The following is a 15,713-nucleotide window of genomic DNA, read 5'->3' on the forward strand; positions in this document are numbered from 1 at the left end:
TCTGTCTGAGACATAAACTGAAGTGCCTATTGTAACCACATGCTCAGCTTTCGTTTAACCAGAGCTCATTAAGATATGAAAGCAACAAACATAAAATGCAGTGAAGGTAGACTTTTCAATAATTTCCTATAGACTTTGACGCCTTCTCCTATAAAATAGTATGTAAATTTCTGCAAGTTCCATTAAGATGAATGGGACAGTTAAATAATAATAATAATAATAATATTAATAAAAAATTTGAATCTGTGTAAATGTATCAAAACACAATTATCTAGTGAACCTAAATTTGTGTTTCAGTGTATGAAGCAAGTCTAAATCTGTTGGATATCATTGGTATGCTAGCTAACATTCTATAGGATATGGAATATTAGGCATAGTTCTTTAACTGATATGATGATAGGCATGGCATGAATATTCTCAAGACAGAAATGTGTATGCATAATGTATACGGAGCAGTGAATTCCTCTACAGATCACTTTAGACTCTCTTCTTCTGATACTATTAGTAGGAAATTGCTGACTAATCTCCGTAACCATGGTATACTTTTCAACATTTCCATGTAACAGATGCCTACACTGACTATTTGCATAAACTACCATAAATATTAGCATCAGCCAAAATAACTGTATCTGTCTATGTTACATATTTGAGTATTTTAAGTATCATTTAAAGATGTTTACTCATTTGGGACATATATGGCATATTCACAAGTTATATGATGTGGATCCCATCTCTGGTACCTGTATCTGATTCTAGAAGGGCTCCCTTGTACCCTCTGGTCTGATTTTTGCTGTCTGAGGTGGCCAAGAAGCTGGAAACAGCTCAGCTGCTCAGTGTCTCTGCCACGTTAGATGGCTGCAAGTATTTTCTGTGGATATGCCATTTATGTCCCAGATGAGAATATCTCTTTTACTGACAATCAAGCTAATCCTAAATGCTAGTCTTGTTTTATATACATAAAAGTTTTGGTCACTATTGACTATCCAAATTTGTATACATCCAGTGTATCCCATGAAATAACATTATAACTGATATATCGTTTCAATATTTGGTAGACATGGATCGGTACATGACTTCTCCACACCTCTCTAGTTGCTTTTGTGTCTTCTCTTCCTTGGCCTGAGCTTTCATCTGCTGTACTTCAATAGTGTCTGGTTTCCTGCGGCGCATATACAGCTCATGATTACCCATACAAAGCTGCAAGATTCTCTTGTTGATTCTCAGACGAGGGGCATAAAAAACAAAGTCCTGAAATAGCAATAAGACAATTAATTTACACCCAGACAACACATATATTAGGCAACATAAATTAGGCTCTTTTCACACCATGTCAGTGATGTCCATTTGCTGTATGTGTTGGGAAATCTTCCAGCTCAAGCATACCCATAGACCCCAATCATCTGACGGAGCCCAGACTAGAAAAGTGTCCTTTTGGCCTCTGTACAGAAGGTTTCCAGCAGGGTTTGCATTTTTCTGCTCGACTGTAGAGCACATGGTGTACATTTTTCAACATGTTTTTTTTTAACATAACCAGCAGACAACCTAAATATGTGGTGTGAAAAGAGCCTTACCGCATCCGAATGAAAAATTATTTCTGCAGAAATACAAAAAAATAGGTAAATCTGTAGCTTAATGTGTCTGCATATTCCATGGTTGTACTTTTACCCAATGGTAGCTTACTAAATAAAGTACATTGGACCAAATAAGTTAAAGAAACTTCATTATTTTTCACTTTTCTAGGACAATTTACACTATGGCTGCACTATGGTAATATGACATGGGACAAAAATATTTGTGCCATGTGTCTTTTACTTGCCAATGAATAACTTTGTTAAAGTTGCAATTTGACTGTAAAAAAGGCACATGTAGCTTACGCTGGGGTCAGTGCTAAAGTTGCAAGCTATTTGCGACCTAAAATCCAAATATGGATTGTCATGTCACAGATAACAACATAGATAATTATTAAATGAGATGTTGCAGTGCAGTACTGCAGTTTTCATGTTGCACAACCAAAGCCATAGGAGGCAAAATTATGTACCATATTGATTTTTTTTGTAATAAAGGCAACACTTACAGGTGCCTTCTTGTCAATTGGTTTAATGCTGAACTTTTTGTCATTGAAGGAAATATTTCTGATCTCACTCCAGGGGAAACCAATCTTTGGGGTCAATCTGAAATAAAGAAAAGGAAAACAAAACCAATATAAAGGATGTGTCTCCTAAGTGTGCAGTAAAGGTCTTTCAATCCACAGTCTAAAGAATCTAGCACAGAGCACAAACAGCAAGATAAACTGGAATTTTGCATCACATGACATGAAAGACAAATAAGACAAATAACATTAGCAGGGTTTAGGTTAGCTTTTTTGCACCGCTTATCTTTATGATCTCTAAGTGCAAAAAAAACAAAAAACAAGTGACTTTTTTTGCCGATTACGGGCAAAATGTGCACATAAAATTTTACACAGTGTAAACTTAGTGTAAAAGATAGGTTTAAATACTTTTCTATGGTGGATAAAAGACATTTTCTGTATAATTACTGCATGCATTATAAAATATAAGTGCAGCTGTTTACCAAACACAGAATCTTAAAGCCACATTCACAAATGTCCTTATGTGTTGTGAATTGTTAGTGTACATTCACATGCTGCTAAAAACAATGGGGGAGATTTATCAAAACCTGTCACAAGGAAAAGTTGCCCACGGCAACCATTCAGATTTCTTCTTTCATTTTTAACAAGACCTTTACAAAATGAAAGAAGCGATCTGATTGGTTGCTATGGGCAACTGGGCAACTTTTCCTCTGCACAGGCATTGATAAATCTCCCCCCATGTGTTGCAGATTTCCCATTCCACAGCAAAATATAAATATATATATTTTTTTAAAGAAATGATAATGCCCGTGTCCATGGGTTGCCAAATTCTTCAATGGTAATGAACTGCAATACAAAACATAGCAAACCAATAAAATAAGAACTGTTGCTAGAAGAAGACAATCCCTGGACAATATCAAACCTTTTTTGTTAGGCATATGTAATAATAAATAAATAATGAAGCACTACTAAATGGTAACAATCTTCATATATACATATAACTGATCATGTTACCAAACTAAGCCCCTTTTATACAGTAATGTTGTGGTCAGTGTTTTGCACCAGTGTTTGGACACCAAAGGCGGAATAAATCTGTAAAGGAAACATCTGCACCTTCCATGTTTTAGATCCACTTATAATTTGGACTAAAAATACCAATTGCAAAGTATAGACAGAAATCCTGGTATGTGAAAGTGGTCTAAAATATGTTTATGGTCATTTATATTTACTTAAGTATCATGTTCTCAAAATTCTCAGGCTCCATAAGGTCTAAATTATTCACAGAATAAGTCAGAGCTACGCACAAACTCATATGAGAAAACCTGTGACCAATCCAAAAAAGGTAAGCTATTTCTGTCATTTATTAGCTAGAGTGCCCTGATCACACACCTTTTTACAGTTTATGCCTTTCCATTCCCAAGATATTTTGTCTGACAGTTCAGGGGATCAGTCAGATGGGTGTGTACTTAGTTTTAATAATGGTAGTGGATATCAGGTGATGGGTGGGATTATACAGTCAGGGGGTGTGGATGTTGTACATTAAGGGGTGTGTATACCTAATACACAGCCTGTATAAGACTGTTAAATCCCACCCATCACCTGATATTCATTCCCATTACTAAAATTAAGTTCATGACCATCTGACTAATTCCCTGAATTGTCAGACAAACTATAAACCCTCATAGCTCAAGAATGGAAGTGGATATCAAAAAACTGTAAAAAGGTGTGTGATAAGGGTGTCGTGTTTAATGATTATGTAATCTCCTTGTTTGGGATGGCCACAGGTCCTATTAAAGACAACATATTATGCAATAAAGTTGGTTTCTGTTTGTGGTCCAGGAGGGGCTTGGGTGTTTTTCTGGAAAAATAAACTATTATAAGTTATGGATACTATATTTATGTGGATAGACTATTGATCCAGGGATTTGGAGTCTGGAAGGATTTTTTTTCTCTGTTATGGGGCAATTGTTATCAGCCTCATGATTTATTTTTTTGCCTTCCTCTGGATCAACACAGTAGGGTTTTAGGTTCAACTCAACCTTTTCAACCATGCAGACTATGTAACTATGTATGGCATAATAAACTACTACATTCTTTTCTTATGCACAAAGTACATGATAAGCTGAATGTGCAGGCGTAAACATCTTGATATAAAGCTAATCACAGGTACTTTACAGGTGAAACTTGGAAGATGGCCACAAAGTACTGGGCACTGTACTTAATATCACACTAGATATAAAACACACTACCGCATTATTAGCCCATGAAATAAATATTAACTTCTCATCGGAAACTCTGCACATTTAGTCAAAGTGTCCCTGTCATCTGAAAAACTTTTGACATGTCAAAAGGTTTGATCAGTCGTGTTTTCAGTGTTAAAACCCCCAGCAATAATTAGCCGGAGCAGGTTAAAGCAAGTTTCACTCACTGGCTTGCAGTGATCTATGTCCTGCTTCACAGGGCGACCCCAGTATAGATCTATAGGAATCTGTGACAAGTCAAATGTTTTAGCAAAATAACAGTGACATTTTATAGGGGAACTGCAAGGAAGGTTTATTCTCCCAAACCACCTCCAGTGCAGTTATAACAGGTTGATAATAATGCCTTTGTTAATTTTCGCCAATGCAGCATAATGCAGAAATGGAACTATTACATCCTTATTACCTGTGAAGAACTTTGGGGACATGATACTCATCTAAAGAGGGATGTCAATCAAGTCAACCAGTCAGTGAGACTCACCAGAGAAGACAAACCACCCTCATGACTCTTAAATGAATATAGTGTGCAAAGTTCATTTTCATATACTAGGGCTTCAGTGTCAACCTGTTACCCTCCTGGTTGGTTGAGGTTTGTGAACCAAAATCCTCCTGACATGTTTTGGATTTATAAGGGCTCTGCTAAGTCACATTCTAGAAAATCAGGTTTGCAAACTAGTCAGTAAAGAGTCAAAGGCATGTATAATAACTTTATACAACTATCTGGAATTTCTGAGGTATTCTAAGTTCCATTTTCTGCTCTGTGCTGTATTTTGTAGGTTCTTACAGCTTGCAAAACCTGTTTGTGTCTCCATAGTGACACTGTAGGTATCCCGTATTTCACATAATGAAAAAAAGTTCTGGCAGTTTCTATTACGTAACTTACAGACAGACACTCCTTGTTTCTCCACAGGGTGGAATCTGTAATGCTGGCAACTTGCAACAGAATGACTTCATGCACTCTTTTCTATTTCTCCAGACAAGGCTGAGGGCTGACCACACCTTGTCCTCTGCTACTGGCATTGAAGTATTCCAGCACACATTCAGACTTCCACCATGCAATGGAAGGGACTCCTCATATAACACTATAGTGTGAAGTCCGCAAATAACATTACATTATTAAGTCTGTCCTAGACCCCTCCATATTTTCCCCCCATTTCTACATTCTTTAAAGAAAACTTTTCACCAGGTTTATCCTGCCCAAACCATTGGAAGCACAAAACACTGACAAACTCCCTCTGTACAATGATGTGAGATGCATTCTGAAAAACCGCAGCATTTTAGAGGTATGACACTTATACTACCTTCCAGGAACAGGGCTCTTAGTCATTGAGCAGTTTTCAGTGGCCTTCCCTCACCCCACCAGCCCTGATTAATTGATTTCTCCCTATACCCAAATAGGGAGAGCCCTATCAATCTGAGTTGGCAGACAGGCACCACCCTTATGAATTAAAGCCTGTTTTCTCAGCCAGTGTCCTATCTCTGATTACTATGTAATGCCTTAATGTTTCATGCTACATGAATGCTCTGTGTTTCATTCTACCTGAAACTTGTGACAAGTTTTCTTTAAAACATAATGTATTACTAGTTCTGCAAGTAATATTTATTATTTACAGTATTCAGTTGTAAAACCCAGTTCTTAATAATAATATACGGTTTTATAAAATTATTGCTCTAAAACAACTTTTAATTATATAAAAGTGCAAGTGAGAGATGACAACATTACATTACATTATAGTGGTTCAATGGTCATTTAGTAATCACAACCTATTCTTAACATATCAATGTCAGAACAGTGGGGGTCTGATTCTTGGCACCACCTCTGATCTGCTGTTTGAAGGAGCCCTAGTGCTTTAACAACAACCATGTACCATGGGCACTGTCAGATTCTAACACTTTTCATATGTTGTACATCTTGGCAAAACATTAACTTTTCTAAGAAAATGTTATTTCCTTTTTATAGAAATTATGACTTTGTCCAAGCTCAAGCACAGGCATGGACAAACTCCAGTGAGGGTGGGCTAGCACTTCTCTGTGCTCTCTCCTATCTGACAGTACTCCTTGTGCTCTCTCCTGTCTGATAGTACTCCTCTGTGCTCTCTCCTGTCTGATAGCACTCCTCTGTGCTCTCTCCTGTCTGATCGTACTCCTCTGTGCTCTCTCCTGTCTGATAGCACTCCTCTGTGCTCTCTCCTGTCTGATAGTACTCCTCTGTGCTCTCTCCTGTCTGATAGTACTCCTCTGTGCTCTCTCCTGTCTGATAGCACTCCTCTGTGCTCTCTCCTGTCTGATAGTACTCTTCTGTGCTCTCTCCTGTCTGACAGTACTCCTCTGTGCTCTCTCCTGTCTGATAGGACTCCTCTTTGCTCTCTCCTATCTGACAGGACTCCTCTGTGCTCTCTCCTGTCTGATAGGACTCCTCTGTGCTCTCTCCTGTCTGATAGTACTCCTCTGTGCTCTCTCCTGTCTGATAGTACTCCTCTGTGCTCTCTCCTGACTGATAGTACTCCTTTGTGCTCTCTCCTGTCTGATAAGACTCCTCTGTGCTCTCTCCTGTCCTATCAAACACAGAGGAGTGCTAGCCCACCCTCACTTACTGGACTTTGTCCATGCCTGTGCTTCAGCTTGGACAAAGCCATGATTTTATAAGCCATGATTTCTATAAAAAGGAAATAAAATAAGTTATATTAGAAAGGTTAATGTTTTCCTAAATGTACAACATATGAAAAGTTTTTGTATCTAAGAGTGGCCATTTAAAGGGGTACTCCACTGGCCAGCATTCGGAACATTTAGTTCTGAACACTTTGGGGGTTGGTCACGCCCCCTCGTGATGTCACACCACACCCCCTCAATGCAAGTCTATGGGATGGGGCGTGATAGCCGCCACGCCCTCTACCATAGACTTGCATTGAGGGGACATGGCGTGACATCACAATGGGGGCATGGCCGACCCCTGCATGACGCACAATGTGTTAGGAACTAAATGTTCTGAACACTGGCCAGCAAAATGGGTAGCAAAATTAGGGTTGCTTATATCATCAGAAGTATCCCCTATACGCAGGACTGGAGCTAACTAGTTGATCAGTGGTGTCCGACAACCCCTACCGAACCTGAGAACGGAGTTTAAATGTCCTCTGAATGAATAGAGCACAACTGTGCATGCACAGGCAGGGGTACATTAATTCCGAATTGCGGAGCACTGAAAGTGGGAAATAGTCAGATACAAATTGTTCTGCATACAAATTAACAATAATTTCATCAACTACACATAGCAGAATATAAATGTAGGTATGCCTACTTACTTGTCATCTTGCTCATAAATATTCAAGCCCAAGGAGTCAACTCCCAGCCAGAGGTCAGTGCCCTTTTTATTCTTAATTTCAAAGTAGTTAATACCATACATCTCCAAGTCTTGAGCTATCTTCAGATATTCCAACATTGCATCCTCTCTACAAATTAGCAATCAGAATATTGCAATTAGCAGCATAACACCCACAAAATTAGTAGTAACCATCGAACATGTTATAAGCACGAAGTTACAAAGCTACAAACTTGCCAGGATATTTAAACAGGTATCCTGTTGTTATGCTTAAAGGAATTTTTTCACTATTCAACAGACATCTAATGACCTGAACTATAGACTCTATGATGCATGTAAATCGGGTAAATGGACTCTGTGCCAGGACATTTGGGCCAGGACATTTGGACATAAAACAACAGAGATAATCTAGAATTATGCTCAGGTAAAACTAGCCTATGGGACTAGACTTAGTTACACAATCTGCTGAATACAAACCACAATATACTCACTTGAGCATGCCTCGATGTTCTGAGTGCCACACCTCAATCCGTTCTTCCCACTGCTCTCTAGAAAGCTTGTGTTGATCCAACACTCTAGAAATAGGAATAACACATCATTTATTCTGCCATCCATATATAGACAGGTAAAATTTCTACAAGTGGTGGTCATACTATTTTTATAAATTGACAGCAGGATAAATATACAAATAAATGTTGTTTTCCAATGCTTCCAAAGCTATTAGTAAAACCTGTTTAAGATTAGTGTGGTGTCCCAGTACGGATGATGTGGTCCCATACTGAACTGCCCTGTCAGACAGAGTCCCTGCATGTCCCCAGGGCAACCCCCCCCCCCCTCCTTACAGTTCACCATGTTGCACATAGGTTTTGTATATATAGTGTACTGATGATTTAATGTTTTGAGAACAGGATTGTTACCCAGGAGGCTCCAGTGACCAGGTGACTCCCCAAGTGACTTATGGGCTCCTTGCACAGTCCCCCAAATAACCAGGGGAGGGGCTGCAAGCTCTCTTCTCTCTTTCCTGCTGAGGTCCAGTGCAGTCAAGTTGTTCCAGTGTCTGTGTTCAGAGCATTGGAGGCCTCAAGCCTAAAGTCCTGCAGCCACAAGTCGGTCATCAGTAAGTCAAGTCATCTTATTGTCAGTCACCGTCTCCGTCAAGTCAAGTCCATCTGCAGTCACCGTGGCTTGCACTAAAGTCAGTCTAACTACTGCAAGTCCCAGCAAGCCTGCAAGGTCCCCCTGTGTCACTGGTCACCTCCCTGGGATGTTTGGCTGGACTGCAAAGACTATATCACTTGTCTTGCCTCAATAAAGCTGCCGTTATCCTTAATCTGGTGCTGGTGTCTTCAATGCCCCTGCCTAACCCAGGATCAGCGGTGTTACCTTCGGGTGGTTAAGGCTAAACCACGCCCTGGCATCACAACAAGAAGAGGTTAATACCATCTGCCCCTTGGGCCATAAAATCTGCCCTGCACCTCACACCCCAACACCACACTTGGTTCACACTGCATTAGAGCTCCTGTAAGTCGTGTCCCACAGAAAATAAGATACAGACGGATGCTGCTAACGGGCAGAGGGGACCCCATTGATTTCAATGACTAAACTGACTCACCCAGTGACCACTTTCAGGACAAACACACTATTTTAGGCAGACTCAAAAACGCGGTTCCCTGCTCTTCCACTGAAAATATTCACTAGGTAACTCAGTTTGGCCAATTAAGTCAATGGAGTCTGCTGCTCCCATTAACAATAGATATCGGTATCATGTTTTTGACGGAATGCCAATGGATACGACTAACTCTAACTAGAGCCCTGAAGCAGTGTGAGCCTAGCCTAAAACATGCAGAATCTCTGATTTATAAACAGTTCACCCATCCTATTTTCTATCTGATTTACTTTATGGCACAAATATCTCTTAATTTCAAGATGTGGGGAGAATTAAAAAATGCTTTCTGCGGAAAAATAGTGTAAGTAAAAAAAAATTATCAACTTTTTTGTAAAACACAGGAAAAGTTGCAAATGTTTGGGCAAATAAACAATTGCCAAAAGAAAAATGATATTTTTTTTTACCAAAACCTACATAAAAGCATTTGATAAAATCCCCTCCATTATATTTTGCAAGCAAGCAGATACAGTGGGGATCAAAAGTTTGGGCACCCCAGGTAAAAATTTGTATTAATGTGCATAAAGAAGCTAAGGAAAAATGGAAAAATCTCCAAAAGAATTATTATTTTTTGTTTTCTGTTATTTTGAAAGTGTAAATGATGGAAATAACAGCTAACTTTTGTTGACATATTGTAAGAATGTCTAATCTGGAATTTGATGCCTTTTGGAGACTTTTCCATCTTTCCTTGGCTTCTTTATGCACATCAATAAAAATTTTTACCTGGGGTGCCCAAACTTTTGATTCCCACTGTAGCATATCTATTCTATAGTTATTGTACAAGAATAAATAGGGGCACTACAGACTGGGGAGGTAATATTGCTTAGGTTGTAATTTATTTTCAAGGACTCTAGTTCTCACCATTCTCCTCTCTGGTAGCTAATATGTCCAAATATAATTCTAAGAAATGAAAATATAATCAACATGTTCCCATGTCTTTGCACATTAATTGGTTGAGTCTATGTTAAAGGCATACTCTAGAGAAAAACCTGTTTTTAAATCAACTGGTGACAGAAAGTTATAAGAATTTGTAAATTCTTACATTTTTTTTTTTAAAGAAAATCTGTAGCAAAAACAACTTATCTCCTATCCACAGGATAGGGGATAAGTTTTTGATCGCAGTGGTGGGGGGTCCGAATGCTCGAAACCCCCCCCCCCCCCCAATCTCCTGCACGGGACCCCAGCTCTGCCGTGGCTCTCCCGTGCAGGAGGGGTGTCGGCAGCAGCATGACGCCACGGCCGACATGCCTCCTTCATGAAGTTCTGTGGGAGAGGTGGGGATGCAGCGTTCATGCCTCCCCGCCTCTCCCATAGGGCTTTATGGGGAGAGGGTGTACTGTCAACCTTACTAAGGTCGACGCTATGCACATTAGCCGCTCGCAGAGAGCGGCAATGCTGGGCCCATTTGGGAGATCGCGTGGATAGGGGATAAGTGTTATATCACTGCAGATGTCCTTTAAGTAAAAAAAAAAAAAAACAAGCCTTCCTTTCCTTATCAGTTTCTGTATGCCCTTAAGGTAGTCATGTAGTCCATTTTAGTCATACACCGTGCTCACTGCTGACACCTGTCTGTGCCATGGGGATTTGTCTTGCACTGGATAGTTCCTGATACAGACAGAGTGGGCAGCAAAGAGAACTGTGCCTGACTGGAAAAGGTACGTTCACATGTGCCCATTTTGCCGCAGATTTTCTGCAGGTAATTTTGCTACCTATTGACTTGACCCATGTTTTGACCTATTGCAGCAAAATATGCACTTGTGAATATACCCTAAGATTATTCAATTTTCTTCAGAGCATACAGCAGTTGATTCTTCTTAAAGGGGTATCCCAGGAAACATTTTTTTTTGATATATCAATAAGCTCCAGAAAGTTAAACAGATTTGTAAATATCTTCTATTAACAAATCGTAATCCTTCCAGTAGTTATCAGCTGCTGAAGTTGACTTGTTCTTTTCTTTCTGACAACAGTGCTCTTTGCTGACACCTCTGCTTGCCTCAGGAACTGTCCGAAGCATTAGAGCTTTGCTATGGGGATTTTCTCCTACTCTGGACAATTCCTGAGACAAGCAGAGGTGTCAGCAGAGAGCACGGTTGTCAGACAGAAAAGAACAACTCAACTTCAGCAGCTGACAACTACTAGAAGGATTAAGATTTTTAATGGAAGTAATTTACAAATCTGTTAAATTTTCGGGAGCCAGTTGATACCCCATAGAATGCCCCTTTAAGTACCTCCTTAAAGAACTTAACAAGGTTTATAACAATAACTGTTGCAAATAGTAAATAATCTATTTAACATATCTTTTTCACATTTGGGCTCACCTCTGTGGCAGAAGACGTTCTGAACTCAAGTATCCAGTTTTGTGTGTTTCTCGACTATAGTCTCCAAACTTAGCTTGTACAGCATAAGAACCAAGAAGGACAGCAGTCTCAGGAGGACAATACACTTCATCACTCAGGATACTTTCTTTGACTTGCAGGAAAAATAGTTTCTGAGTGATGTCCTGGATTAACTCCTCAGACACATCCTCAGGAAAAAACTTGGCACGGAACTTGAACTGGAGAGGGTTCTCTTTTCTCACTTCTTGTGTAGATACCTGCACAATAGTATGTGGCCATAATAAATAGCTTAAAACTACATAACTATAACTACATACTGTACATACTAATATTGTTGTGGTAAAATCTCAGCATCTATACACAATATAAAAAGAGCGATAATTACCTAAGCAAAAACAAGTCTGCAGTCACTGTAGAACAACAGTGGTGTTTCCCATATAACTGAAAATACAACTATTATCATGTTTTTGTTTTTTTTAATACATGATCCCTGTTGGCATTCTGAGAAAATATGTTATTTGAGTAATTGTTTAGCCCATGATTGGTTAGTGATTTGGTTAGTGTCTTGTTGGGTCATCAACCATAATGCTACTGAAATATGCAGATGACTCAACTTCATGTACGTCTATTATTGGAAGGTGTGATTTGTTGTACTTTTAGAGCTGTGGAATGTAATATGATCGTTCCTGGTTTTTCAGCTCAACGGCTGGTCCTTACGGCCCATACATACTAGGAATTTTCCAAGAGGAATTCTGCGTGAAAATTACAGTACAGCAGCCTCCTACTATGGAACTTCCATGGCAGATGTTTTACTGCAGAAATTCTGGACCCAAGACTCTGACGTAAGAAAGAACATTCTTTCAGTAGAATCAGCTCTGAAATGCATTGCCATCTATTAAGACAGCACATTTCTGAGCGGTTTAATAGCCAGCTTGTTTTGCCAGGCCCAGCTTTCTCTAACCATTCTAACTCTGTACATTACATAAAGTTGCAAACGTGACCTAGATCCCATTGTTAGAAATATTGCTCATCACCACCAGGGTAGTTGAAGTATAACATAAAAAACCTGTACTCACTTGCCACTGATTCCCCACCAGTACTATTTTGACACTGTCAGCCCCATTGGTCAGCAATTTTGGAGATGCCTGCTCAGCCAATCACACTGGACACAAGTCAGTTTTTAAAATGTTATAGGTCTTTTTTTTAATAGGGTTTTTGTGGCTTAATTACCGGTGTTCTTTATGCGGTTTTGTGACATTTTCATAACATTAATTTTTTGGCACAAGCATTTTTGTGTAACTCTTTGTGACTCAAAAAGCCATTCGTAATGTACAAAAATCCACTAAACACATTGAAGTTTAGATCACATAGGTGGTCATTCTAAAAAGAATGAGCATCAGTAACATATAGATAGCTTAGATGGGGGGGGGGGGGGGGCGGGGGTGCTGATCACATACCTGTTTACAGCGGGTGATCAACCTCCCCACCATTTATGAGTTCTGACAATCAAGGCATTCCATCAGAGAGGCGGGAACCTTGATTAGAATATGGGCTGTGTCCTGTACGGTGACTGTAGCGCTGGGGGAAGGGGATGTATATAAAGAAGTAGATGTGGCTGTGCTAAGACAGCATATTTAATGAAGATGTGAGACAGCAGGGTCTCCTGAGAGCCCCCATATTACATATGCACCCCCCCTCCCTACATTCGCTGCACAGAACATGGCACACAATGAAGATTCTCGCCCCTCTGATGGATTTCCTTGATAGTCAAACGGGAATACAAAACCCTTTAACTCAGGAAAGTGGAGGGTTGGTGATTATCATGCACAGGTATCTCTTTTTATGTACTAATTGGAGATTTTTTTATCCTATTTTAGGGCAGGTGTCTTGGCTATCCTGTTGTTAACAGCTTTCAGAGAAGCTTTACAGCAGCCACATTGTGCTGGCAGGAGTAGGAGGTAAGCCTTAATGTTGCCTAGTATTAATAGTGTGTCCCTGTGTTATCTGCAATTGACTGTAAAACAGATGTGTCACCTTTCACAGTAATTCTGCCTGTGATGGTAAAGGGGAGGCTGCTGAGAAGTACCGTATTTATCGGCGTATAACACGCACCCCCATTTTAACCGGGAAATTTAAGTAAAAAAAATAAAATGTAAAATAAATGACTTGGACTTAATGCCACATCATCCCCCCAATTTCATTTTCTTCTGCACCTCAGTTTGGTCCCATCCCCTCCAGTGCCACATCATTCCTTCCCTTTTATCATGCCCTGTGCCACATTTACCCCTCTCATCACCACCCCCCAGTCTCATCATCTCCCCATGTCTCATCATTCCCCCTCATCATCCCCCCAGCCTGTCTCATCATGTTCCCCATCATTCCCCCTCATCATCCCCTCCCCCTGTCTCATCATGTCCCCCATCATTCCCCCTCATCATCCCCCCACCCTGTCTCATCATGTCCCCATCATTCCCCCTCATCATCCCCCCACCCTGTCTCATCATGTCCCTCATCATCATCCCCCCACCCTGTCTCATCATCCCCCCCATTCCCCCCCTCATCATTTCCCCATGATTTCCCCCTGTCTCATCCCCCCCTCTCATCATTTCCCTCTGTCTCATCCCCCCCATCATCCCCCCTCATCATTTCCCCGTCTCATCCCCCCATCATCCCCCTCTCATCATTTCCCCGTCTCATCCCCCCTCTCATCATTTCCCCCTGTCTCATCCCCCCTCTCATCATTTCCCCCTGTCTCATCCCCCCATCATCCCTCTCCCTCATCATTTCCCCGTCTCATCCCCCCATCATCATTTCCCCCTCTCTCATCCCCCCATCATCATTTACCCTGTCTCATCTCCCCATCATCATTTCCCCCTGTCTCATCCCCCCATCATTCCCCCCCGTCATCATTTCCCCCTGTCTCATCCCCCCATCATTCCCCCCCCCTCATCATTTCCCCATCTCATCACCCCCCCCCCCCCCCACCATGTTCCTCCTATGGCACAGGAACTGGTGGATAGTGCGGGAGACGCTGATTAAAAGGTAGCGCAGATCCGGACAAGGTAGGGCTCATTTTAATCAGCATCTCCTGCACTATCCACCAGTTCCTGTGGCTAGTGCGGGAGAAAACAAGTGACAGTGCGGGGAGGAGACGCGGCTGGTCACTGATTTAAAGGGGTACTCCGGTGAAAACCTTTTTTCTTATAAATCAACTTGTGCCAGAAAGTTAAACATATTTGTAAATTATTTCTATAAAAAAATCTTAATTCTTCCAGTACTTATTAGCTGCTGAATGCTACAGAGGAAATTCCTTTCTTTTTGGAACACTGATGACATCACGAGCACAATGCTCTCGGCTGACATCTCTGTCCATTTTAGTAACCGTGCATAGCAGATGTATGCTAAGGGCAGCATGGTGGCTCAGTGGTTAGCACTGCTGCTTTGCAGTGCTGGGGCCTTGGGTTCAAGTCCCACTAAGGACAACAATAAATAAATAAATAAAGACGTTATTATAATAATGTCAGCAGAGAGCACTGTGCTTGTGATGTCATCAGAGAGCATTCCAAAAAGAAAATAATTTCCTCTGTAGTATTCAGCAGCTAATAAGTACAGGAAGGACTAAGATTTTTTAATAGAAGTAATTTACAAATCTGTTTAACTTTCCAGAGCCAGTTGATTTAAAAGAAAAAAGGTTTTCACCGGAGTACCCCTTTAAAGTGGCCATGGCCGTGCTGCTAATACTTAACAAGCAGACGCTGCTGCGGCCGCTTTAAATCAGTGACCAGAAGACTTATCGGGGTATAACAAGCAGGCAGGCCTTTTGCCTTAAATTTAAGTTTTAAAAGTGCATGTTATACGCCGATAAATACGGTAATCTCTACAGACCAGGAAAAGTCAATCTTTTGACATGTCGTACAGGCACAGTCAAGTAAAGCACGCACGTGGCAGTGCAGTTCACTCCCATATCAGCACTGTGCTTATCCCATTGCAGGTGTCAAGCTTAACCCTTTGCACTTTCATTTTTCCCTCCTCACCTTCTAAAAATCATAAC

General features: G+C 40.6%; 1 protein-coding gene across 2 annotated transcripts in view; it reads right to left on the minus strand.

Moving 5' to 3' along the window:
• EZR (ezrin) overlaps positions 1 to 15,713 on the minus strand; it is a 101,687-nt gene that overhangs the window by 29,951 nt on the left and 56,023 nt on the right. For both annotated transcript variants that reach the window (XM_056566725.1, XM_056566724.1), the window contains exons 5-9: positions 11,645 to 11,919; positions 8,155 to 8,238; positions 7,647 to 7,793; positions 2,075 to 2,171; positions 1,085 to 1,248 (exon numbers count right to left, since the gene is read on the minus strand). In XM_056566725.1, coding sequence (XP_056422700.1) covers positions 1,085 to 1,248; positions 2,075 to 2,171; positions 7,647 to 7,793; positions 8,155 to 8,238; positions 11,645 to 11,919 — 767 coding nt within the window. The remainder of the gene's footprint in view (positions 1 to 1,084; positions 1,249 to 2,074; positions 2,172 to 7,646; positions 7,794 to 8,154; positions 8,239 to 11,644; positions 11,920 to 15,713) is intronic.

The sequence above is a fragment of the Hyla sarda genome, chromosome 3 (genome assembly GCF_029499605.1).
Source record: "Hyla sarda isolate aHylSar1 chromosome 3, aHylSar1.hap1, whole genome shotgun sequence".
NCBI lineage: Eukaryota > Metazoa > Chordata > Amphibia > Anura > Hylidae > Hyla > Hyla sarda.